The sequence below is a fragment of the Cajanus cajan genome, chromosome 8, assembly GCF_000230855.2.
Source record: "Cajanus cajan strain Asha chromosome 8, NIPB_CcT2T_4, whole genome shotgun sequence".
In the NCBI taxonomy this organism is placed as follows: Eukaryota; Viridiplantae; Streptophyta; class Magnoliopsida; order Fabales; family Fabaceae; genus Cajanus; species Cajanus cajan.
Genome location: NC_138524.1, coordinates 19,999,463 through 20,022,311, shown reverse-complemented (window position 1 = coordinate 20,022,311; position 22,849 = coordinate 19,999,463). Strand labels below are relative to the sequence as shown.

Sequence of the window (22,849 nt, the reverse complement as noted above, 5' to 3'; positions counted from 1 at the left end):
AAAATTAGGGGGCTAAACCGATACATTAAATTATTTTCTCCTTAATTGACTTGACTTAATTCCATAATCTCGTGTGCTCGGAACTTGCTGGCTGACCAGGTCGACCACGGGTTAACCTAGTCGACCGGCTCGGCCGTGTTTGGCATAGTCGGTCGAGTCAGTTTAGGTGCGTGTTCGGTTTGGTCGGTTAACATCTGGTATAATAATTAAAAAGTGTGGACACATTTCACATGTTGATGTGTCAAATTAGTAAACATGTCATCAGTTAACAGTGAATATTTAATGGTGAAGAGCAAAAGGAAAATAAAAAATATAATGGGGATTAAAAGTTAAGCAAAATTTTGTTGAGGAGTAAAAGCGTAAAAGAGATATAACAATAAAAAAATATTTAAACATAGTTTTATTTACTGTGTTTTATAATTGTTTTATATCTATAACATTATATTTTTTAATTTATTTATCCTTTAATTAATGTGTTGAAATACATTTTCACTTTTTAATTAATTAGTATAACTATCCCATTATTTTAAAGATAACCACAAATTTTCTTAATTTTATTCTTTTATTATGGCCAACTCACTTTCACTAGTTGTTTGGAATTAGGGTTGTGCACACCAAATAAAACCCACAAAAAGAACACAACCATAGTGCGGTCTGAATTGCTTATTTTTCACGATTTTGACTGTGAAACACATTCGACGGCCCTTGGAGAAGCAACAACACAGTGAGACCCTCTTTGCCCAGAATCGTGTTATTCATCACGAAATCATAACGAGAACTTGCCATTTCAAGAGTTTTATGGTTTAGGGTTTTTTAAGATTGCAAGAAGATGGGTTTCAACATTCAACCCTATGGGATTCAATCCATGCTCAAGGAAGGGCACAAACACCTTATAGGTCTCAATGAAGCGGTTCTCAAGAACATCGACGCCTGCAAACAACTTTCCACTATCACTCGAACTTCCCTTGGACCCAATGGTAATAATCACACCTACACTTTCTCATTTCCAATCTGTTTTGTTCATCGCAAGTAATGTTGCATCTTCAGATTCCAAAAGTTTGGATTTTTATAATGTGGGTATGTGTTCGTTTGCATCATATGTTGATATAGGTTTTTCACGTAATCAAGTGCTAAGAGTAAATGTGATGTGCTTGAAAATTTAAGGGAGATTGTGAATAAGTAGCTTTTGTCTTTGTTTTTCGTCTACAGAGAGAATCTGCTAATTTGGGTCATGTGGAAGTTTTTGTTTGTTTGGATAGATTTAGAATGCGGTGGTGGTCTTGTTTCTAAAAGTTTTGTTTGATCTGCTTCAGGCATGAATAAGATGGTTATAAATCACTTGGACAAGCTTTTTGTCACGAATGATGCGCTACTATTGTGAATGAACTTGAAGTTCAGCATCCTGCTGCCAAGGTTTTGGTTTTGGCTGGGAAGGCGCAACAAGAGGAAATTAGGGATGGAGCTAATTTAACTATTTCATTTGCTGGGGAGCTCCTGCAGGGTGCAGAGGAACTTATTAGGATGGGTTTGCATCCTAGTGAGATCATCAGTGGATACACTAAAGCAATCAACAAGGTTTTTCCATTGTTGACGAGAGCCTTAGTCTTAGTGATTTGTCTTTATTCTTTAAATGTCATACTGCCCCTCTCTCTCCCCTCTAATTTTTTGCCTTGTTTCAGACTGTTCAAATATTGGATGAACTGGTTGAGGATGGTTCAGAGAATATGGATGTTCACGATAAGGAGCAAGTTCTTTCTCGAATGAAAGCAACTGTTGCTAGCAAGCAATTTGGTCAAGAACATACCATATGCTCACTTGTTGCCGATGTGAGTATATCCTAATTTACCCATTTTACTTGATAAAATGCTTTGGAAGCACACTGTTTACATTCTGACCTATGTTTGGAAAATATAGGCATGCATCCAAGTGTGTCCCAAAAACCCTGCAAACTTTAACGTAGACAATGTCCGTGTTGCAAAGCTCTTGGGAGGGGGCTTGCATAACAGTACAGTAGTTCGAGGAATGGTTTTGAAAAGTGATGTTATTGGAACTATAAAGCAAGCAGAAAAGGCGAAGGTGAGCTTTCTATGTGTTGGAATATTTTTGGTTTTATTCATTTATTGGAGAGTCTACTGTATAATATTTTTGTTAAGAATGAGATTCTTTACCACTGTGAACTGTTTCAAAGTACTGAAGTCTTTTGTCTGTTCTATTCAAGGTTGTTGTGTTTGCTGGTGGTGTTGATACGTCTACAACTGAAACTAAAGGGACTGTCCTCATACATACAGCTGAACAGGTAATATCAAAATGTCTAGAGTTCTTAATTTGATTACTACCTTCTACCTTTTGTTTTATGTATTTTTTTATTGTTTGAGTGGTGGAGCCTATTTGTGTTTGCTGGTATAAACTAGAGATCTATTTCGTCTCCCAAATAAGAAGGTTGAAAATGGATTGTGGTTGGGTACTGTGCTAAATCCTAATGCAGTAATGCCAATTGTAAACTTGTGGCATTGTTTCTCCTCACATAGTTTTATGTTTACTCCCACTGAAAATTGGGATGGCTCTAATAAGATATTATTTTGGGCCATGTCATAGTTGTGTTGTAGATTTTGTAAGGTGACATTGTTGATGGAGTTTCTAAGTTCATTTGCGCATGTATATGCTTTATGTTTCTACATTTTTGCTAATTGTTAAAACTCAAAATATGTTATAGCCTAACAGGTCTATAATGCTTGGTCAACATTGTTATTACATGGTGGCACCATTACTGCTATAGAAGAATGGCCTGGCAAGTTTTGCCAACTGCCATAGGCAATTTGTGAAGGGAGGCCCGCTATGGTGGTACCATTGGCTGCAATGCTGTGTTTATATGGAAAAATTTTGGCCTCCACCATCTGTCATTAATAACATTGTTGATCAATTGTTAATTCAAGTTGATTAAGAACTCAGGATGCTTTTTCAGCTGTATGACCAAATCTACTATGTATTTATAATGCTAAGCTATAATCATGTTTTTAGTGCAATATTTTTATGTAATGTGTATATAGCATCAGTTAGATTCTTCAGCTTGAGGTCAAGCAAGCCTTAGTTCTTTAATGCATACTAGCATGGGATTTCTCAAATTGTGCCTTTATTTATGACCTCATCTATTTCTTTCATGCTGAGCTTTATTGAAGTGATTTGTTACTAGAGCTTTTGGTTGGAAAGTGGAAACAATTTTAGACATGTAAATTTAAACTTGTAGAACAATTTGGCAATAACTTTTAGGACTACTTATTTTGATTTTCAACTATTTCTTGCTATATTAGGCAATGACTTTATTTATTACCTGAAGTACTAGTGGAGCCTTGAGATTTTATGGACCAAAATATTCCCATGTTTTGTTTTCTTAAATTGTTTGATGCTTTTGCTAATTGGAATTGTTATCTTCATTTGATTTATATAGCTAGAAAATTATTCAAAAACTGAAGAGGCTAAAGTTGAGGAGCTCATCAAAGTAGTAGCAGATTCTGGTGCCAAAGTGATTGTTAGTGGAGGATCAGTAGCAGAGATGGCTTTGCATTTTTGTGAGCGTTACAAGTATGTGAAGTCTTTATCCATGTTTGATGGTTTAATTGTCTCTTTCTGTTGAATTAATATGAATGTTACAAGTGTACACGTATAGATTGTTTTCTAATTTCAAAATTCCTGCTTGTAGACTTATGGTTCTCAAAATCAGCTCAAAGTTTGAACTACGTCGATTTTGCCGAACAACTGGTTTTGTTGCTATGGTTTGTGCTTTTGATTGTTCCTCTTCATAAAGTGGTTTTCTACTTTCTGTCTAACCCATTTTGTTTTCCTGAAATAGCTGAAACTTGGCCAACCAAATCCAGATGATCTTGGATATGTAGATTCTGTTTCAGTTGAGGAAATTGGTGGTGTTAGGGTATGTTAAAGCCGATTGTTTGGGTTCTGTCATTTTATTGGTTCCATCTGTCATTTATATATTAGATTATTCCCCCTTCTTTTTGTTCTTCTCATTTCCAATTATGGTATGCAATTTCCTTTATTTTTTTATATGATGAAATGATATGCTGGTGATCATTGTGAAAAATGAAGAGGGTGGAAATTCTGTGGCCACTGTTGTTTTACGAGGAAGTACTGATAGTATACTAGATGATCTTGAAAGAGCAGTTGATGATGGAGTGAACACTTACAAGGTATTTTCCAATGTTTTGTAATTTCCAATGATCTTGAGAAGGTAATTTTCTGATGCTTCCTTCCATCAATCTTGTGAAAATTTGGCCTACAAACATAAGGATTTTGGATTGCAGTTTAGAAGGAATTTTATTTTTAAAAACAATTTCATGTTTTAGCTATTTTTTATTTGAAATACTGGTTAGTCTTTTTCTAAGCAATTATTCTTTAGGCCATGTGCAGGGATAGCCGTATTGTACCTGGAGCTGCAGCGACTGAAATTGAGTTGGCTAAAAGGGTGAAAGATTTTTCCTTCAAGGAGACAGGGTACTTTTTATTTCCCTTTTCACTGTAAAAGATAGTGGTTTACATTCTTGGGGATACATTACTGTGTTTTTTTCAGACACATGCCTTTTGCACATTATTTATATATTTTTTAATTACAGGAAAGGTTTTTTTTTGTATGATTTTGGCATATGGTTGTGATATTGTTTCCAATTATATGTTTACATATTTCCGTTTGTGGAGTATGAAGCATGAGCATAATTACGTATCAAGATGTTTATAGAAGTACACCTCAAAAAAAAAAAAAAAAGCCACATCTTACTAGAGGAGGTTGACTACATGAATCACATGATGTCATTTGGCTCAGTTATAATCCAAATCTTCAATAAGGCTTATTCACCATCAGATCCCTTTTAATAACTTCCTCCAATGTCTTTGGTCTCCTTCACCGCCTTTTAACATGACTAAAACCATGCAATCTTTAATTCTTGATGATACTTCTAGTTGACTTTTTTGTATCCAAACCACCTTAACTGCCACTGTGATCTTTTCTTCAATTGGTGTTCACCAATATCTTTTTTGTACGATTATTTTTGTGTCTTCTCCTATTTTGGTGAGGCCACACTTCAAAGATATGCAAAAACTGAACTAGACTGATCTAGAACTATATTGTACTGAATTAGAAAACTGATTTTTGAGGGAAAAAACCCGAACGAAACTAAGGTTATCGATAACGGATAACTGTATATGGCGGTGAGCCAAAAATCCTTTATAAACTTATGGCGGTCTATGGCGGATGTCATAATGGACAAAAGAACAAAATATATATATACAAAAAAAAAAGCAAAAAAAAAAATCACACGCAGTAAAAATAAATTGAGAACAACTAAGTATCAACAAAAATAGTTTAAATATCATAACAACAATACCAAAAATTCATAATTCATTAATTGAAATTGATTAAATTAAAACACAACAAAAGGAGTAGAAAGACAACAAGAGTGCAAGACACATTTTGCTAATATAATTTTCATCATCCTCCTCATCCTCACAATTCTCCTCTTCCTCATTGTAATCATTTTCCTCATTGAAAGCCAAAGTGGCATAGCCTTCAACTTCTTCTGAATTTCAAAATTAATATTTGGCAATTCTTCCTCTAACTCCTCAGTAATGTCTTCTGAATCTTCTTCAACAACTTGAACCATTTTTCCTTTCCTAGTTGAAGGCCCTCTTTTGCCCCTTTTAGAAACATTTTGAGATGATGCTCCTTCCCCACATGGAGGTTGCTTCCTTCTACATCTAGTATACATTATAGGCTCTCCAACCCCTGAAGCCCTATAAACATATCCCCACGTAAGTGGATCATCTCCATCAAAAACCCTCTCATCTTGAGCTTCTTCATCATCGTCATCCCCATCCATCTCTTCAACAAGCCATTCATTACATTCATCAATATCATGAAGGCTAATGGGATCAACTTCGTCCTTAAGATTGTATCTTTGTTTGAGTGCTTGATTATACTTGACATAGACCAAGTTATGTAATTTTTTTATGCACAAGCCTATTCCTCCTCTTTGTATGAATTTGTAGCATTAAGTTAAATAATTAAGAAAACATTATAAGAAAATTTGGAATTAATTATTGACTCTTAAAAAGCAAATTAATTACTTTCTCAAAGACACTCCAATTACGTTCACAACCAGATGAAAAAGTCAAACCTAATATCTTCATAGCTAGTTGTTGTAAATTGGGGGTCGATGAACCGTATATTGACAACCTATTTGAATTCCACTCATCTGAAACAAACATCTTTCTTAAATTTGATTTTTCTTGGTGGATCCTTTCCAAGGAAAGAAAAGAGGTTGCAAATCGAGTCACTGCATGCCTCACTAGCTACCTTTTGTTTGTATAAAATCTCAACAAACTTAAACTGCTTGAATGGCTATAAATAAAGCCAACAAGAGAGATTGCCCGTTGAATTGTCTTCTTAATATTGGAAAGCTTTCCAATGTCCTCCAATATTAAATCTATGCAATGTGCTGCACACGGAGTTTAATAAATTTTGGGTCTTTTTTCCTCTAACATCTTGCCAGCAAGAACATAGTTACTTCCGTTGTCTGTGATGACTTGGACAACTTTTTCCTCTCCAATCTCCTCTACAATAGAGTCAAGTAACTCAACTTTTCTTCGATTTTCACAAAATTAGACCCATCAACAGATTTGATGAACATTGTCCCTACAAAAGAGCTCACCAAAAAATTAATTATGCATCTTTGCTTATTATTCATCAAAGCATCTGACATAATAGAACATCCAAAACTAGCCCATTGTTATTTTTGACTCTTCATCAAATTATTAGTATACTCTACCTCCTTTTGGAGAAGTGGAACTCTTATCTTATGATAAGTTGGAGGTTGCAAATGTGGTCCAAAAGATCCAATAGCTGCAACCATGTCATGGAAGCTCTCCAATTTGACCATGTTAAAAGATCATCTAGCTTGATACCAAAATCGGGCTATAAATTGGTGGATCCTTGCTATAGCTTACTTGTCACAAGTCTCCCTTATATTTATTTGCTTCAATTTATCCTTGTTTCTTACAATTATAGTTTCCTTCCATTTACAAAAAAGATCAATGGGACCCTTCTTCATAGCAAGCTTCTTCCTTTTATTGGCACCAAGTGTTTCAGCTTCTAGTTCTCTAAAATCTCACTCCGATGTATAATCTTCACTATCAAGAGTCACGTCTTCCACTACTCTTTGGCATGCCTCACTCTCTTTCATCTTCTTATTTTTTTCAAGTGCTCACAACTCATCTCTAACTTCCTTGGGACAACTTTGACAAGGTGCAACATTTCCCTTCTTTCCCATTAGATGTTTTCCTCTTGTAATTCCCCCTTTTCATGATTTTTTGACAATAATTACAACAATTTCATTGGTATCATTCTCTTTGGTAGGATGACAATGTTTTCATCCTATATCTATCCTCTTTACAGAGTTTGAGGATGTTTGACTTTGAGTAGGATTCCTAGACATTGTCCTAAAAATAAGAATAAGAACAATAATAAAATAGGAACTCAATGTTAGTTTAGAATTTAGAACAAAATAGGAATTTAAATTGACCCAATTGGTAGATTAGGATTAAAAAAAATTGTTGTAGATGCAGCAACAAACTCATTAAGAAAGGACTCAAAGGAGTTGGGAAAACCAAAGGAAGGAGGATTAAAACTGGAAAAAAAAAATAACAAGAGTTCAGTTTTTAAGTTTGGCTATGATCGTTAGAATTGCTCGCTCGAGTGTTGGGCCATCACAGTTTAGGTCGCCGGTCAGAAAGATGACCAAGGAGTGGTGAACGACGGTGAACGAAGGTGATCAAGGGCGGTTTCAACTTCTGTAAGTCCTGTTCGCGCATCATGGTTGCTTGTCGGAGTGTTGGACCACCGCGATTCAGGTCACCGGTCAGAAAGGTGAGCAGCGAGTGGTGGGTGATGATAAAGGAACGTCACTGGAGATGGATTGAAGGTCATAGAAGTGCATTTGGGTGGGTGGTTGTCGCGGCTCTATTCTCACTCTCGAACACCAAAACCATTAGGATACTCAAATTGGGCCTAGGTCAAAGCCCAAAATTGGCCCCAAAAACCCTAGACCCATTACGCCTACCATCACCTTCATAACGTAACGGGACAAAACGGCCATGGCGCCCGCCACGGCAGAAATGGTGGGCAGCATCACAAAATGCCATATTGCGGATATCGAATGGTGACAAGAACCAAAACCGCCCCGCCGTACTATTATATCGGTGTTATAACCATTTTTTGACAACATTGAACCAAACCACATTGTATAAATAGTTTGGTTAACCAAACTGCTTTTAGAAAGTGGATAATCAAACTAGATTGAATTGAGCCATTTTGAAAATGGTCCAGTCTCGCTCAGTTTGGTTTTCTGAAAAAACTGAACTTTGCACATACGTACTACTCATTCATCTCAACATTCTAATTTTTGCTAAGCCCAACGATACCATATAGTCTAATCAGGCATATAGAAGTATGATAAAGTTTTCCTTTGAACTTGATAGGTCCTTGATGCCTTTCTCAATTTTAGCTATCCCGCATGCATTTTGTGTGTCACGTTCTCATTAATTTCCCCATTCTTTTGTTGTATTTAACCTATATATTTAAACTTTGAAACATCTCCCAGTTTTATTTTCAAGTCATATTCCTCTGGTCACTTGATAAAGTTGCAATGCATATACTTTTTCTTTCTCTTACTTCTTCATTGGCTTTTGGCCCTTTGGTATTATTCACTGGTATGCCAAATGTATAAGCTTATTATACTCATTATCATCCTGGATATCTCTTTCTTTGTTTCAAAGATGTGGCTCTTTTCTGATCACCTGTTTGATGTAGTTTATTGGGTTATGTCAATGCTATGTCTACTTTGTTTAATGGTTATTTGGTATTTGACACAAGAATCTGATGGACTAAATGTTTGCAATGACTCTGCAGGTTGGATCAGTATGTTATAGCAAAATTTGCTGAAAGTTTTGAAATGATTCCTAGAACTTTGGCTGAGAATGCTGGGCTAAATGCAATGGAGATCATATCTTCTTTATATGCAGAACATGCATCTGGAAATGCCAAAGTTGGCATTGATTTGGAAGAAGGTGTTTGTAAGGATGTCTCAACCTTGAGCATTTGGGATCTCCATGTGACTAAGTAAGCTTTGTTCTAACACAAACATGTTTTATATAGTGGCAACCCCATAGTTTGAGAAAATAATGAACTGGCTTTTCTTTATTGTAGTGTAGATTTCTCTAAAAGCCTTGTCATATAAAAGTTATGGAGCTAATGCATTCTTTCAACTGCTAAGATTGGAGATACTATGTTGAATTGGGATTTATCTTCATATTGCCTGATAGACTAGTTTCATCTCATTGTTTTTTCTTTTCAGGTTCTTTGCTCTTAAGTATGTCGCGGATGCTTCATGCACTATACTACGGGTGGACCAGGTAATCATTTAAATAATTGTTCCTAGTCAATTCCATATTGCCACCTAAATATGTACCTCCAAAGCACAATTTTGTTTAGGAAACAAGCTTAGAAACCCGATTTTTTTAATAGTTAATAAATATATTTTTGAAGGATTATCCAACTAACAGTGGGCAAGCTGTATTGATGATGTGGACTTTTCCCCCTTTCTTGTTGTATCTTGTTCCATTTATTTTCAGGGAGAAACTTAGGAAAATTGCAACCTGCAGTTAAGAGTAATGTTAATAATATGCAGCTTTTGTAAATTAGCAACTATATTGAAGAGTATGGGTACATGATTAGGGATGGCAAAACGGGTCAGTTCGGCCCGTTTTGGCTCGCCCCGCTGTTGACCCGCCAAAAACGGGTCGGGCCGGACTGGCCCGCCAATATAAAACGGGCTTGAGATGCTGGCCCGCCCCGCCTAAGGACGGGCAGGCGGGTTGGCGGGCTAGCCCGCATACAAAAATAAAAAAAAAATAAAAAAAAGGAAAAAAAAAATATGCTACAAATAAATAAATATAACCATATAAAATTAAAAATGCATACATATTGTATATATTAAGCCTTGTCCGAAGAGTACTTCACTACCATTTGGTGGTTGATTTCTATCTTACTCTGGTTTGTCTCACTCATCTCTACACTTCTTGTTAGGGTTTTTGATTTATGTTTGGTCCTAGTATTTTGTTCATTTATATGTTTGGTTTCGTCTTTTAGAATTTTTTAATTTAAGTATATGAATTGATAAGCCTCCCAAAGATCCTTATTTGCAATTGTGATTAAATGTTGCTATATGTATCTGAACTATGACATTGGACGATAACACTTGAGAATTAAGCACATAAGGCGAAATATAACCACTCCCACTATTCCCATTGTATTGGCATGATGGGTTGTTATAGAATTGGATCCAAATGATGTCAAATAGACCCTTTTTATCAACTTCATATTGGAACAATTTATCAAAAAAAAAATAGTGGTAGCCATTGCAGAACTAATGCATCCTAACTAGTTTACTAATGTAATTCTAATCCTAATAAACAAGTTCGGTCCATGATTATGCCAAATATCATGGATTGTTGTCCTTTTCTTGGATGAAAGACAATAGTTAATTAACAAGGAGGAAAAATAATGATGATCTTGCAAAAGACTTCTGAAATCTCTCTGTTGTGTAGCTATTTTGAGGGGATCTCTCTGGCCACCGGAACAAAATTATCCATAGTAAGTTCATGAATTAAGACTTCCCCTTGCATATCTGTATATACAGCTCTAATTAGAGCCATCAAATGGAAACATATGTAGTGTGCTGCCAAAAATCTTTGTACTCCTTGCTTTTTTTCAAAATCATTTCTTAAGAAATTATTTAAGCTGTGGAGAAGCACACACATGGAATTAGGGATGGTAATGAGGTCTTATGAGAGCGGGTAATAGTAAACCCGTCTCCGCTCTACCGGATGAAAATTGACCCTATACCTATCCTATATTCATGCGGATATCCATTAAACGGGTATTCATGAATTCTTTGAATACCCATGAATATTTATGGATTTCCATGGTTATTTATAAATTTTTTAAGAAATTAAAAAAATTATATCATAAATAATTTTAAGTTTATATTTAATGTCATTGAAATATTAAAAATAAAAATTCAATGTTAATTTTGAACTTGTATTTAACGTTTGTTTTGTTGAAATAATAATAAAAATGCAAGATAATCAATAACTTAAAATACATTAATTTCATAAGTGAAAGTCTCATATCACAAAGCTACAATAATTCAATCTTATAATTCCAAACAAAAGTAAACAACTTAAAATATATAAATCTTATTAGTCTAATCAAAACTAGAAAATTAATCAAATTACATCCAACATAATTTTATAACATGCTTAATACATGTTGGTAACTTCATCAACCTTGTAACGACCCGTCATGGTCTCTACACTTAGTGGAATCGCACTATTGCTAGTGAACTAAGAGAAATATTAAGCTGGATAACTCATACATATAGGTATAAATAAGAATGAAAATAACTAAGTTTCTAGTTATAAAATAGAACACCATATATATACAGTCATCCCAAAAATAATATTCTCTAATGCTGGTCAAGCACAGACGAAATCGTTACCCAAAATGGTAACTCTAACACGAGGATCAAACTCCCCGTCTCGCAGCAGTCACCCCAACTCCAAGCTAGCCCTGACCTGCTCCCATACAAGGTATGATCATCGCAGTCCATCCACATGAAAATAGAAGAGTAAGCTAGAGTTCAAAAATCAATCATACAAGTATAGAACAATAATCTATATTACACAATCATATAACTATTAATCATATTCATAGAGTCACACCATACACTCTATCCAATACTACTCATGCATAAAATACAATCCACCAATCATGAAGTCAAACACCACACTTCATCATATTAATAACCATGCAATAAATGCATCTCATGACAGATATCAATGCATATCAATCATCTAATGCGTCGTCACGCATACACCTAGGAGATCTCCCTAACAATAGAGTTGTATAAGTGACATCCCATCCTACCGAAACCACCCCAACCGTTTTCACGCCCAATGCGCCCACTCGATCACAACTAAACAGGATATAATCCTCACTCGGGTTTACTCGGATGATGTCACCTACACAATTAGAAGTCCAGATCCACCATTAGGTATAGCACAGCTGGGTACAGGCTTACCACGACCTTGGCATACATAACCAAGTCAATTGTGGAGTTCGCCCACCGACTATCCACAAGGATCCACGCATTTCCCGAGTACTTGATTAAGGGAATAACCCTAAACCTCATACCCTGCTCCAACACTAGCTAAGGACTTAGAGGAGACTCACCCAACCTAGTGGCCTACTTGAGCACCACTCGCAAATCCAGTGGCCTACCTGAGCACCACTCTCATATATCATGAAAAACTGTTATTATCTACGGAATATTATCTACAAAATTTTTTCCGTAGATAACGTTTAATTATCTACGAAATATTATCTATGAAATTTTTTCCGTAGATAATATTTAATTTTCTACGAAATATTATCTACGAAATTTTTTTCGTAGATAATGTCCAGTTATTTACGAAAATATCCGAAGATAAGTTATCTATGGATATTTCCGTAGATAACTTATCTATAGATAATTTCGTCGATAAATTCCGTAGGTAAAACATATTTTTATTATCTTTTCATTTTTATTTATTATAAAATAATTAGAATATTTAATTTAACATCATCAAAAAAATAATCATTATAAAATTTATTCTTTTTTAATTTAATTATTTATTATAATACTTTTTAGTTACCGTATTTACCAAAAAATTATGTTTAATTAAAATATATTTTAAAATTTTAGTTAATTCATTATCATTCACTCACTTGATTAAAAAGTGATAAAATATAATTAATTTTTAATTAATTTAATAAAATAAAAACTTTAAAATATATATCTAAAATCTGTAACAATTTCTTAAATAGAAATATTTAATTAATTAATTTTAATATATACTAAATTTAATATTATAAAATTTATAAATATTTTAGTTATAATTTTTTTTTATTTTTTGATTTAATATTAGATTTCTTTTGATTATAAAAGATATTTACCTGGATTAAAGTTATGATTCTTATAATCTTTTGATTTAATATTGGATTTTATTTATTATAAAACATAATAAATAAAATCTAAAATCTAGAGCAATTTCTTTGATATAAATATGTAATTAATTTTAATATATAATAAATTTAATATCAGAATATAATTTAGTTATGATTTATATAATATTTTGATTTAATATTAAATTTCTTTTGATTATAATATTTTAATATATTTTATTTAAAATATCAGTTAACATATTTTATTATATTTTTATTTGTATTTATTATAAAATAATTAGAATATTTAATTTAGCATTATGAAAAAAATAACCATTATAAGAATTAATTTATTTAATTTGATTATTTATTATAATACTTTTTAGTTATCATATTGACCAAAAAGTTATTTTTAATAAAAATATATTTTAAAATTTTAATTAATTCATTATCATTCACTCACTTTATTAAAAAATGATAAAATATAATTAATTTTTAATTAATTTAATAAAATAGAAACTTTAAAATATGTCTAAAATCTGTAATAATTTCTTAAATATAAATATTTAATTAATTTTAATATATTAAATTTAATATTAAAAAATTTATTATTATTTAATATCAATAATAACATATTTGATTGAAATTAAATTTTAAAATAAATGTTTATTTATTTATTTATTTATTTTAAAAAAACTGAGCAGAAACAAAAATTAAAAAATAATGCTGATATACGGAATATGTTTTGAAACTTTCGTGTTACCCTAATAGACCTCCTCTCTTCTCTTCTCTGTTAAACGGCAGCAACACTCCCTCGCCGGCCACCATAGATCCTTCTCCGTTAAACCGTTCCAACAGTCCCTCGTTGGCCACCACTCCTCGTTTTGTGTTAAACCGTTCCAACAGTCCCTCGCCGGCCACCACACCTCCAGCTGTGTTAAATCGTTCCAGCAGTCCCTCGCCGGCCACCACACCTCCTTGTATTAGGTATTTTATGGCTTCTCTGCTCTGTTTCTCGCTTTCATTCTTCCTCAATTTTTATACTTTTATTTATTTAAGCTTTCATTCTGCTCTGTAAAAATAAGCTTCGTTCAGCATTTGTAAAAATACCAGTTGCAGTGACCTTGCTATTCTCTCGTAGATCACCAATTATTTTGACATTTATTACTTTAGGTGGTGCTGAGAATGAAACAAGCATCATAGCCAAACATTTCTTGGTTACGGGAAAACAGGGATTCCGGGTCTGTATTTTCTTCTTTGCACTTTACTAAAGGGCATGGAAGCATCAAGTTAAAATATAAATTCCTTTATTCTAGACTTTTGATTTGTGCTTTTGCAAATTAGAATTGCATTTTTTACAGTGCTTTGGGGATGCTTCCTGCTTTTGTTTTGTTTAAAAATTTAATTTTTTTTCATCCCTCATTGAACTTACTAAGCTCTTTACTCTTGTTTCATCGTGGAAAATCTATGCAGAAGCTTTTTGTTAGTATCAACAGGTACATCTGAGTATAACTTGACCAAAGAGAACGTTGGTTGTTGTTTGGCTTTTGTGTACATTCCCATTAATTTTGAAGGTTTAGCATCCAGACTTCCATCAGTGTATCTTTTCCAAATACTTGTGACTTGTTTCTATAATATATTCATTTGTATCTTTCAGGTCCGGAAGGAAAATCTATGTCAGTAATGTCTCCTGTTGTGAAACAAGGTACCATGATGAGTATTAGCAATATCTTATGTTCTTTGGTTCTGTTTTCTTTTCTCTGCTCTTTGTGATTTATATTGTTTGTTCTCAGTTCCATATCTCCCTTTCTGGAATTTTCTAATTTCATCCTATAAAAGAAGAAGACTTCCATCTTTCACACTTTAAATTCTGAAAATAGTTTTTTATATATTTGATGCATCAGCATTCATTCTTGTAAGAATTTATATATACTTGCCTCTCCTCTGCCTCGTCTATTTATATATACTTGCAATAATTTATATATATTGTTCCTACAATTTATTAAGTTTTACTTTCAGGTGTAATGTGTTGATGAAGTTATACTGTGCATTCATGTTGATAAGTAACATAGGAGGGGGGGTAAATTGGTTCATTTTTTTCACCCCTCGTTTTCATTGTCTTGAAATTTTCTGACAGTGGTCCTAATAGTGCAGCAAAAGTTACCAGCCTTCATATTTGTCTTTTTTAAAATTTGAATGAGTTGGCTAAAGAGGTCACTGATTATTCTCCTTCCGCTCATGATGATAAACCATGATGAGTTTGTCTTTTTTATGAATTAAGATAAGAACATCATTTAGCTATTGGTGGTGCTGATCATACTGAGGTGAGAAATTAAAATAAAAAGGGAAGCATGCATGACTTAGGGTCCAAAAAGCATGTGGTTTTGGGGCAGCAAAACATATTCATGAAGAATGCTGGAAGGCCACGTCCCACTCCTTGTTTAGTCACACTTTGGAGTCACTGGGACCAGAAACATTCTCTGTGACTTGTGTCTCCTTGACCAACTTCATTCTATTGCCTACATTCTAGCTTGTTCAAATATATTCTTAGCATAATCACCACCTTTGCCTTCAATTCATTAGTATCAGCTCTTGATAGTATTAAAATTAAATTACACATGCGGGGAAATTTCCTTGTTATGCTGTTTCCAACGTTGGATCAACTAGGATTTCTACTGACCTTCATTGTCAGGTGAATTGGTGGTTAACACAGGTGTCTGCATAATTAGCACATTCAGTCTGTTCTGCACGTTTTCAACCAAAATAAGCATTATGAAAATCTAATGGTTATGTATCAAGTAGTTATGTATCTAAATCTTACACAGAAAGCCAAAATAAGCATTTGCCTATCTAATGGTTTAATCTACATTAGCAAGAGGATGATTTCAGTTATCTAAAATCCTGAAACATCAATGAAAATCATATTTATCAGTGTAATTTTGTGAAGGAGCTGTTATGCTAATGCTAACCAAAGAAAATCTAATTTCACATAGGCAGGTTTGAAGCATGCATGCACTCCCCCACCCTCTCTACTGGAACTAGTTTGTTATGCTAATGATTACTTTAGACTTCTTTTTTAATTTTGATAAGTAATACCAGAAAGGTAATGAAGTCTGCATATATAGCATGAGTTTGAATTAATTTTCTATTCGATTAAAATCAATAATAAAATCACTTAAAGTCAAAACAGCAAATAACTTTTTCAACTTTTGACAGTAATTATGAGGCTGGGAATTGATTATATAGAAAGTGTCTGAATATAGTATTAGTATGATTGATATGCGTCAGCAGTTATGGAGGTAGAATATAAGTTTTAGAGTTATGACATGTATGTATGGGACATGTGCAAGTGTAAGCACTACATACACTGCTATGACTCTGGAATAATAATTAAATAGTATAAAAGCAATATAAATATTTAAAAGTAGTGATTTAATTGATAATAATAAATAGAGATGTGGGCCGGTTGAAGTTACATCAATGGTCAAGGGAATACCCTCAGTAGGCCAACATTTGGTGTGACTTTACTTTTGGGACCTGCACTGCTTCAAAAGTAATCATCATAAGTTAATAATCTATCTCCATTAACAGTAACCAATATGGTTTCTATTTTTCATCTTTCAGTACTGCTACGCAATCATAACTTGCATAAGGAATTGATCGAATGGCACCATAGCCATTATGGGACATGTTTGATTTAAATATAAGATTCTTCTAGCAATCACCTCAAACCATATAGTAGTGCTATATGGGGTTCACTATCTTTCTATGTGGTGACCAAAAATTAACGTGTGAAAGACTCTTATTATGGAGGCAGTTGCTTTGTCAATAGGAGAATATATATATATGACTAAATCTAAACCAAGAAAATCCTCAAGATGATGGAAGGAATGAAGCATCGGTTGTATCTTTATGGACTTGCTATTCAAAAATTAGGCTGTGATGACTCTAAAATCTCTTCTGACATTCAAAATCATCACCAGAGCCACTCAAACTGTTCTTGGTGCATGGTTGCATCTTATTTGGAGTTTTGAATTTTTCATTGGAATCTAATGCCTCTCATATTTAATGATTTGTTTTTTGTTGCTTGTATTCTTGGTTTGTTTATTATTTTGGGTTAGTGAAATATAGGTGAGAACGGAAGGGGAAATAGGGAGCTTGTCTTGGTGAGTCAGGCGTTCCTGATAATTGTGTGGACTGGTTGAGGATTCTTTGTGCTATTTCCCAGTCCTAGTCTATACGCTACATACTTATTGGTGCCTTGTTGAACGGAGACGTGTCTGTTTTAAATTGTTCATTTAGATTTGGATAGTGAGTCCTTATTTCTTATGTTTATAGTAGATTTGGTTTCATGAATGTGCATTTGTCAGAGAAAGTGGGAGAGAAATTTTAATTTTTATTAAATGGATCAGATTGATGTCTTTTGATTTTTGTTTATATGTTTTCTGATGGATCCAATTATTTTTGTTGAAATGTATCAGATTGTTTTCCTTTAATTTTTGTTTATATGTTTTTCTCATCAGCTTCTATAACATTGTGTATGGATATATTTGGCTCCCCAAGAAATAGTTCTTCTATGTTGAAATCAGTTATCTACAAAAATTTCCGTAGATAAGTTATCTACTGAAATTTCCATAGGTAACTTACCTACGGAAATTTCCGTAGATAACTTACCTACGGAAATTTCCATAGATAATGTTATCTATGACCTTATTATCTACGGATTTTTTTCCATAGATAATCTGTAGATAATTATCAGTTATCTACGGATTTTCATCATTATTTACGAATTTTTTCCGTAGATAATGCTGATTTTTCTTGAAGTGGTTCTGCGATTCATCCAAAACGGTCCGTTCTCCATCCAGAACGGCCCGTACTCCCTCCAGAATGCCCTGTACTCCATCCAGAACGGCCCGTTCTCAACTACGATTTACAGGTCAATTTAGTAGTTTGGAACGGCCCGTTCCAGATTGGGAACGACCCGTTCTAGGCTACTAAATCACCCATATTGTGCTTTTGGGCCTTCTGAAATAACTTGCTACGTTAAGAACCTCACTTTCATAAGAAAATAAAATGAGAGAGCGTGATTTTAGGGTTATGTGGTACAAGGATAATTAGGTTATTTAAGAAATATTATTAAACGAGTACCCACGATTATGGATATTATCATACTCACCCCCACCCCATTTATAAACGAGTAAAAAGTTATCCGTTCCTATTATTCGCAGGTACCCAATTAGTTTTTCTATTTATTATCTATAACGGATTTTATCCGCAAATACTCGTGGGTGCGGATATTTTTGTCATTCCTACATAGAATATCATAGATATTAATCCCGTGTAGCCGCGCATAGCCAGCGAGATATTGTTATTCTAATTTATATATATATATATATATATATATATATATATAATTTATAAATTAAATATTTTCAATAAAAAAAATTTATAGTAGTTAAATAAAATAAAAAATTAAGAATTTTTTTTTTAAAATCTTATATTAAATTTTTTATTACTTAAAATATTATCTGAATTATAATAATAATAATAATTAAAAATAAAGAAAGGTTACTCTCTAAAATAATAGAGAAATTAAAAGAGAAAATAAAAGTTGGACGGCCCAACTTTTCCGACCTATTTTTTTTTCCTGCAACCGTTCAATCCAGCCGTCACCGCCTGCCTGTCTTCCCTCTTAGAAGAAGACAGGTCAGTAGATGCCGAAGAAGACAGAGCCACCGTCGGAGAAGACAGAGCCGTCGTCGTAGGAGACAGATTGACGGATATCCACCGAAAAAAGAAGAGAAAATCTGTCGCCCACCCGCGATCGCGCTGCCACGCTCCGCCGCATTCGCGGCCGCTCCGACCTCTCCTTTAAAGCGCTCCGCAACAAACTTTCTGAAGCGGCACGGAGCCGCTCCGACGCGCCGCGGTAGCGGCCGCGACAAGCGCTATTGACTACTAATGAAAGTTAGATATATATTTAATTTTGTTACCATCCATTCATTATTCACTTTTGGTGTCGGTTAGAAACGCTACATTTTTTCTTTTATTTTTGAGTTAACACTTTGTTTTGTTTTGATTAAATTTTTAATAGGAGTTCAGATCTTATAATCCTCAATTGGGTCGTATGAAGGACAGACAACTGAAGAAAAGGTTGAAATACATGGTTGAACCAGATCAAAATTGCGAGACTAGGGTTGAAGATGTTGCTTGGCTTTGCTCTCTTTCAGAGTCTGAGATTGTAAGTCTCTTTTCTTATTCAATAACGTGATGGATCACATCGCATCGTTGTTTTCTTTATTTTTAGGTTCTCTAGGTTGGTGGCATCAGATTATGCTACTTTATTGTTTGGAGCTCTAGGTGTTTGGTAAAATGTTTCTTATCTGAAGTCATGCTCAGATTACAGAAGATGCAATAATCACACTCTTGAGCATTTTTCTATAGAATAATAATATTATTAGAGTGGATAGATAGATGAATGTGCAAAGTGTAAGGGGATGAAGATAAAATATCTTCAAGTTGAAAACAAAATTAATAATAGTACTGAAAGTAATAAAATAAATCTAATGTTTAGGTGTATTAGTTAACAAACTAACAACTCTCCTTTAAATAACATTGTAGTGTGGTATTTTCGCTCTAGCCAATTTCCTTTGGAATAAGAATTTTGCATGTTTGATGTATATTTCTATTTGTCCATATCTATGGTGGCTTTACAAGAAGGCACGTTTTCTGTAGCAGTATACTATCTTTACAGCCCTGTTTAATCAGAGAGGAATGGTCTCAATTTTTTAGGATTTGATTTGCCATTTTATTTGGGAAAGAATTGCGTCTATGATTTCTCTTTGGTGCTTGTTATTTCATCACTATAATTCAGAGATTAGGCCGCCTTGCTCTTTTTTAAAGATTCCATACACACATTTTTCTTTGATGGATATCTTATTCCCCTACCTGACCCCATTGTACCACTATTCTCTCTTTAATAAAACTTATTGTCTTTAAAAGCATTTGAGCATGTGAAAACAAAAATAATCGGATTATCTAGTTCATTAAAGAATGCAGTGTGATAGTCTCTGTCTTAGACTGGTTTAAACGTGCAAATCTAGTTTAAAGTGGACCATGTTTTATCGAGTTCATTAAATAATAGTCGTGTAATAAAGCCTGTCTTAGATCAGGTTATATGTGCAAATCTATTTTAAAGTAGACTTGGATCAGTCAATACTAGCTGGGTATGTGTGTACATGAATTTGGATATGCCCCTTCATTTTAGAGTGATTTCTCATGTAAGCTCTTAACTTTTGAGTTTTGATGTTCAAAATTGAAAACTTTTGCAGGACATGCTGATTAGTTTGAAATTGTTGATCATTCGGCTTGCAAAAATGATAGGTTGTAAGAAGCTAGCAAATAAATTCAACCTTAGAATGATTCGAGCCATTGGTACGTTGTTTGCAAGCCTTTTCAAAATTTCATATGCATAATGTTCCATGATTTTGAATGAAATAAAAAAAAACAAAACTATGCGTTTGTTGTTTCACGTCTCTTTTGTTGTGTTCCTGTATATTAATGTTGATATTAATAATGGTGAGGCAAGGTAGAAGAGGTCACATTTTTTTATTAGAAAAAGACAACACATACCCGTTATATCTGGAATTAGTTATAATGTTCTTTGCATGATTTCATTCATTGAAATCATTGGAGGAAACTGGCTTCTCCTAGGCTATTGCACCCTCCTGTTGCATACATAAAATGAATTTCTAGAGAATTAATGTCGCAATTCATGATTTGCACCTGCAATTTGAATTTGAGTTTTAGAACTCAAGGGAATATTATTATATTCATTGCAAATTTAATGAATTTCTTACTATCAGGTTGCATGAAAATCTATCCACTTCTTGCCTGGTGGTGGTTAGATTAGATAACACATGATTACTATTTAGCTACATTTTCTAACTTCCAATGAAATTTTGTGCAGCACTTGTTTTGATAGAACATCTCAAAGCAGAGGTAAAAGATTCATCACTTATCCCCAACAAGGTGAATTCTACTGCATTTCTAGATGCTTCCAACCTATTGAAATGTAACAATGAGGTTGATGCAAACATTGACGAGCTAAGTACTTGTCTCGATGCTGATATACAAACATTTCTTGGAAGGTAAGTTTACCAAACTTATATGTATGTTTACCAATTCTACAAATATGACTTGTTATAAAAATAAAAAGGAGATTATAGAAAACAGGAGATTGTATTGGTTTTTTGACACAAGCTACAAGGATTGGTACTCTATTTATGGTAGAGAAACCCATAACTATTACATGACTATTTAATCAGCACACTAAATTAGCACAATATCAATAACCCTTCATGAACTTTGTGGTTACAGAAGAATAATGTCTCTTAAAGCATATAAACTCTCAATCCTTCATCTAACACTTGTTCACAACCCTTTATTTTCTAATTATTTCTAACATAAGTGGCCTAATGTAGTATGAACTATTCAAGTGATTGACTGATTGTCTCTTGAATAGACTGTTTTAAAGCGATTTTAGTGGGGATTAGAGTCCCATTTGTTACAATTTTTTTAGTAAAAATATCAATTTTAAATGTTTTTCATTTGCTTCAACTTTTTAGAATACTCGGAAGCTAAAAGGAATCTAAATTTGATTAAATCGCTATTTTGAATAACCTTGCAAAATCAGCAGCTTTTCTATTATATATATACATATATTGTCAACAATCATAAATTTGTTTTTTATTTTAATATTTATGACAATCACTAGATTATTTTGCATTAGAAACATTTTTCTTTTAAAAAAAAATTGTAAACATCAATTAAAAAGCAGCTTGTCCATTTGACCGTCACCCTTAGGCCTGTTATGTTTTTGAGGTGTGTATATATGACAATGTTAATATTATTTTTTCTATGCAGTTCTCTGACAACCAAACAAAAGAAGCAGAAGGTTGGAAGCAGCGAATAAAGATTTGCTGTTTATGGAGGGCCTAAAATTTCTGAATTTCTAGTTTATGCTTGTGACAAAACATGTACTTTTTGTTGTGGAAACTCTCATTTAGAGTTTCTTCCTCATTGCAGAAGTTGCATGCAGGAGAATGAGGTTAAGGAGTATTGATATTAGGTTGCTCATAGCTTTTAGTTCTTAGACAACTTTTTCCTATTTGTGTAGGGGAGAAATAATAGCTGGAGCAGATACCCTTGTAGAAAATTGTTGCAAGGATGTGTAGCGTACTCCATTTTTTCGGGTAATTTTACATTATTTTATGTTTTATTTGTGAAGAAACAAAACTTAATGAGAGGTGGAACAAATTTTCGTTTTCTTGAACAAATCTTCTTTTTCTTAAATATCGTTCACAATGTTGTCTTTTTTCATTTTCATCCAATTACAGTTTACCATTATCATATATGGTAAATTTATTGATTTCGATAATAATTATTCTAAAATTTATTTCAATCGATGAATAATATAAAATCATTTGCTTTGAGTTTATATTCATTCAATTCTAATGTTCTTCGTTTATAGTATATAACATCAACTTACATGTCATAAAATTAACGCAAAAGACTGTCTTGTAGATATTTTCATCTTGCGACCTCTCTCTTGGGTTAATTGATGGAAGTTTCATGTTATTCTTATTGTCACAATCCTCTTTGTATTGGCTCTGATGGTTAATTACTTTTAGACTATAACATCATAAAATGCATCTTGTACTTTTTTTTAATAATTTTTTATTTTTG

The 22,849-nt window shown here is 33.4% G+C and overlaps 2 protein-coding genes across 2 annotated transcripts; both read left to right on the top strand.

Moving 5' to 3' along the window:
* Nucleotides 1-609: 609 nt before the first annotated feature.
* Nucleotides 610-17,513, top strand: LOC109801802 (T-complex protein 1 subunit theta). The gene is given in 18 exon segments (XM_083062117.1): nucleotides 610-977; nucleotides 1,314-1,364; nucleotides 1,367-1,575; nucleotides 1,680-1,826; nucleotides 1,915-2,076; nucleotides 2,219-2,296; nucleotides 3,446-3,579; nucleotides 3,698-3,770; nucleotides 3,848-3,920; nucleotides 4,072-4,199; nucleotides 4,409-4,503; nucleotides 8,969-9,178; nucleotides 9,414-9,471; nucleotides 11,606-11,709; nucleotides 13,907-14,089; nucleotides 14,576-14,676; nucleotides 14,760-14,807; nucleotides 17,234-17,513. Coding segments are annotated over 18 exon segments (2,076 nt in total). The 5' UTR covers nucleotides 610-829; the 3' UTR covers nucleotides 17,308-17,513.
* Nucleotides 17,514-18,597: 1,084 nt separating this feature from the next.
* On the top strand, nucleotides 18,598-22,440 carry LOC109802611 (uncharacterized). Its single transcript, XM_020364056.3, has 5 exons — nucleotides 18,598-19,069; nucleotides 19,197-19,343; nucleotides 20,434-20,536; nucleotides 21,072-21,252; nucleotides 22,028-22,440. The coding sequence occupies exons 1-5, from the start codon at nucleotides 19,064-19,066 to the stop codon at nucleotides 22,074-22,076; spliced, it is 486 nt and encodes a 161-aa protein (XP_020219645.2). The 5' UTR covers nucleotides 18,598-19,063; the 3' UTR covers nucleotides 22,077-22,440.
* Nucleotides 22,441-22,849: the final 409 nt, after the last annotated feature.

What these genes read in the sequence shown, in the direction of transcription:
- LOC109802611 (XM_020364056.3), top strand. An exon ending in CTCTTTCAGAGTCTGAGATT is followed by an intron (nt 19,344 to 20,433) that starts GTAAGTCTCTTT and finishes AAACTTTTGCAG; the next exon opens with GACATGCTGATTAGTTTGAA. An exon ending in ATACAAACATTTCTTGGAAG is followed by an intron (nt 21,253 to 22,027) that starts GTAAGTTTACCA and finishes TTTTCTATGCAG; the next exon opens with TTCTCTGACAACCAAACAAA.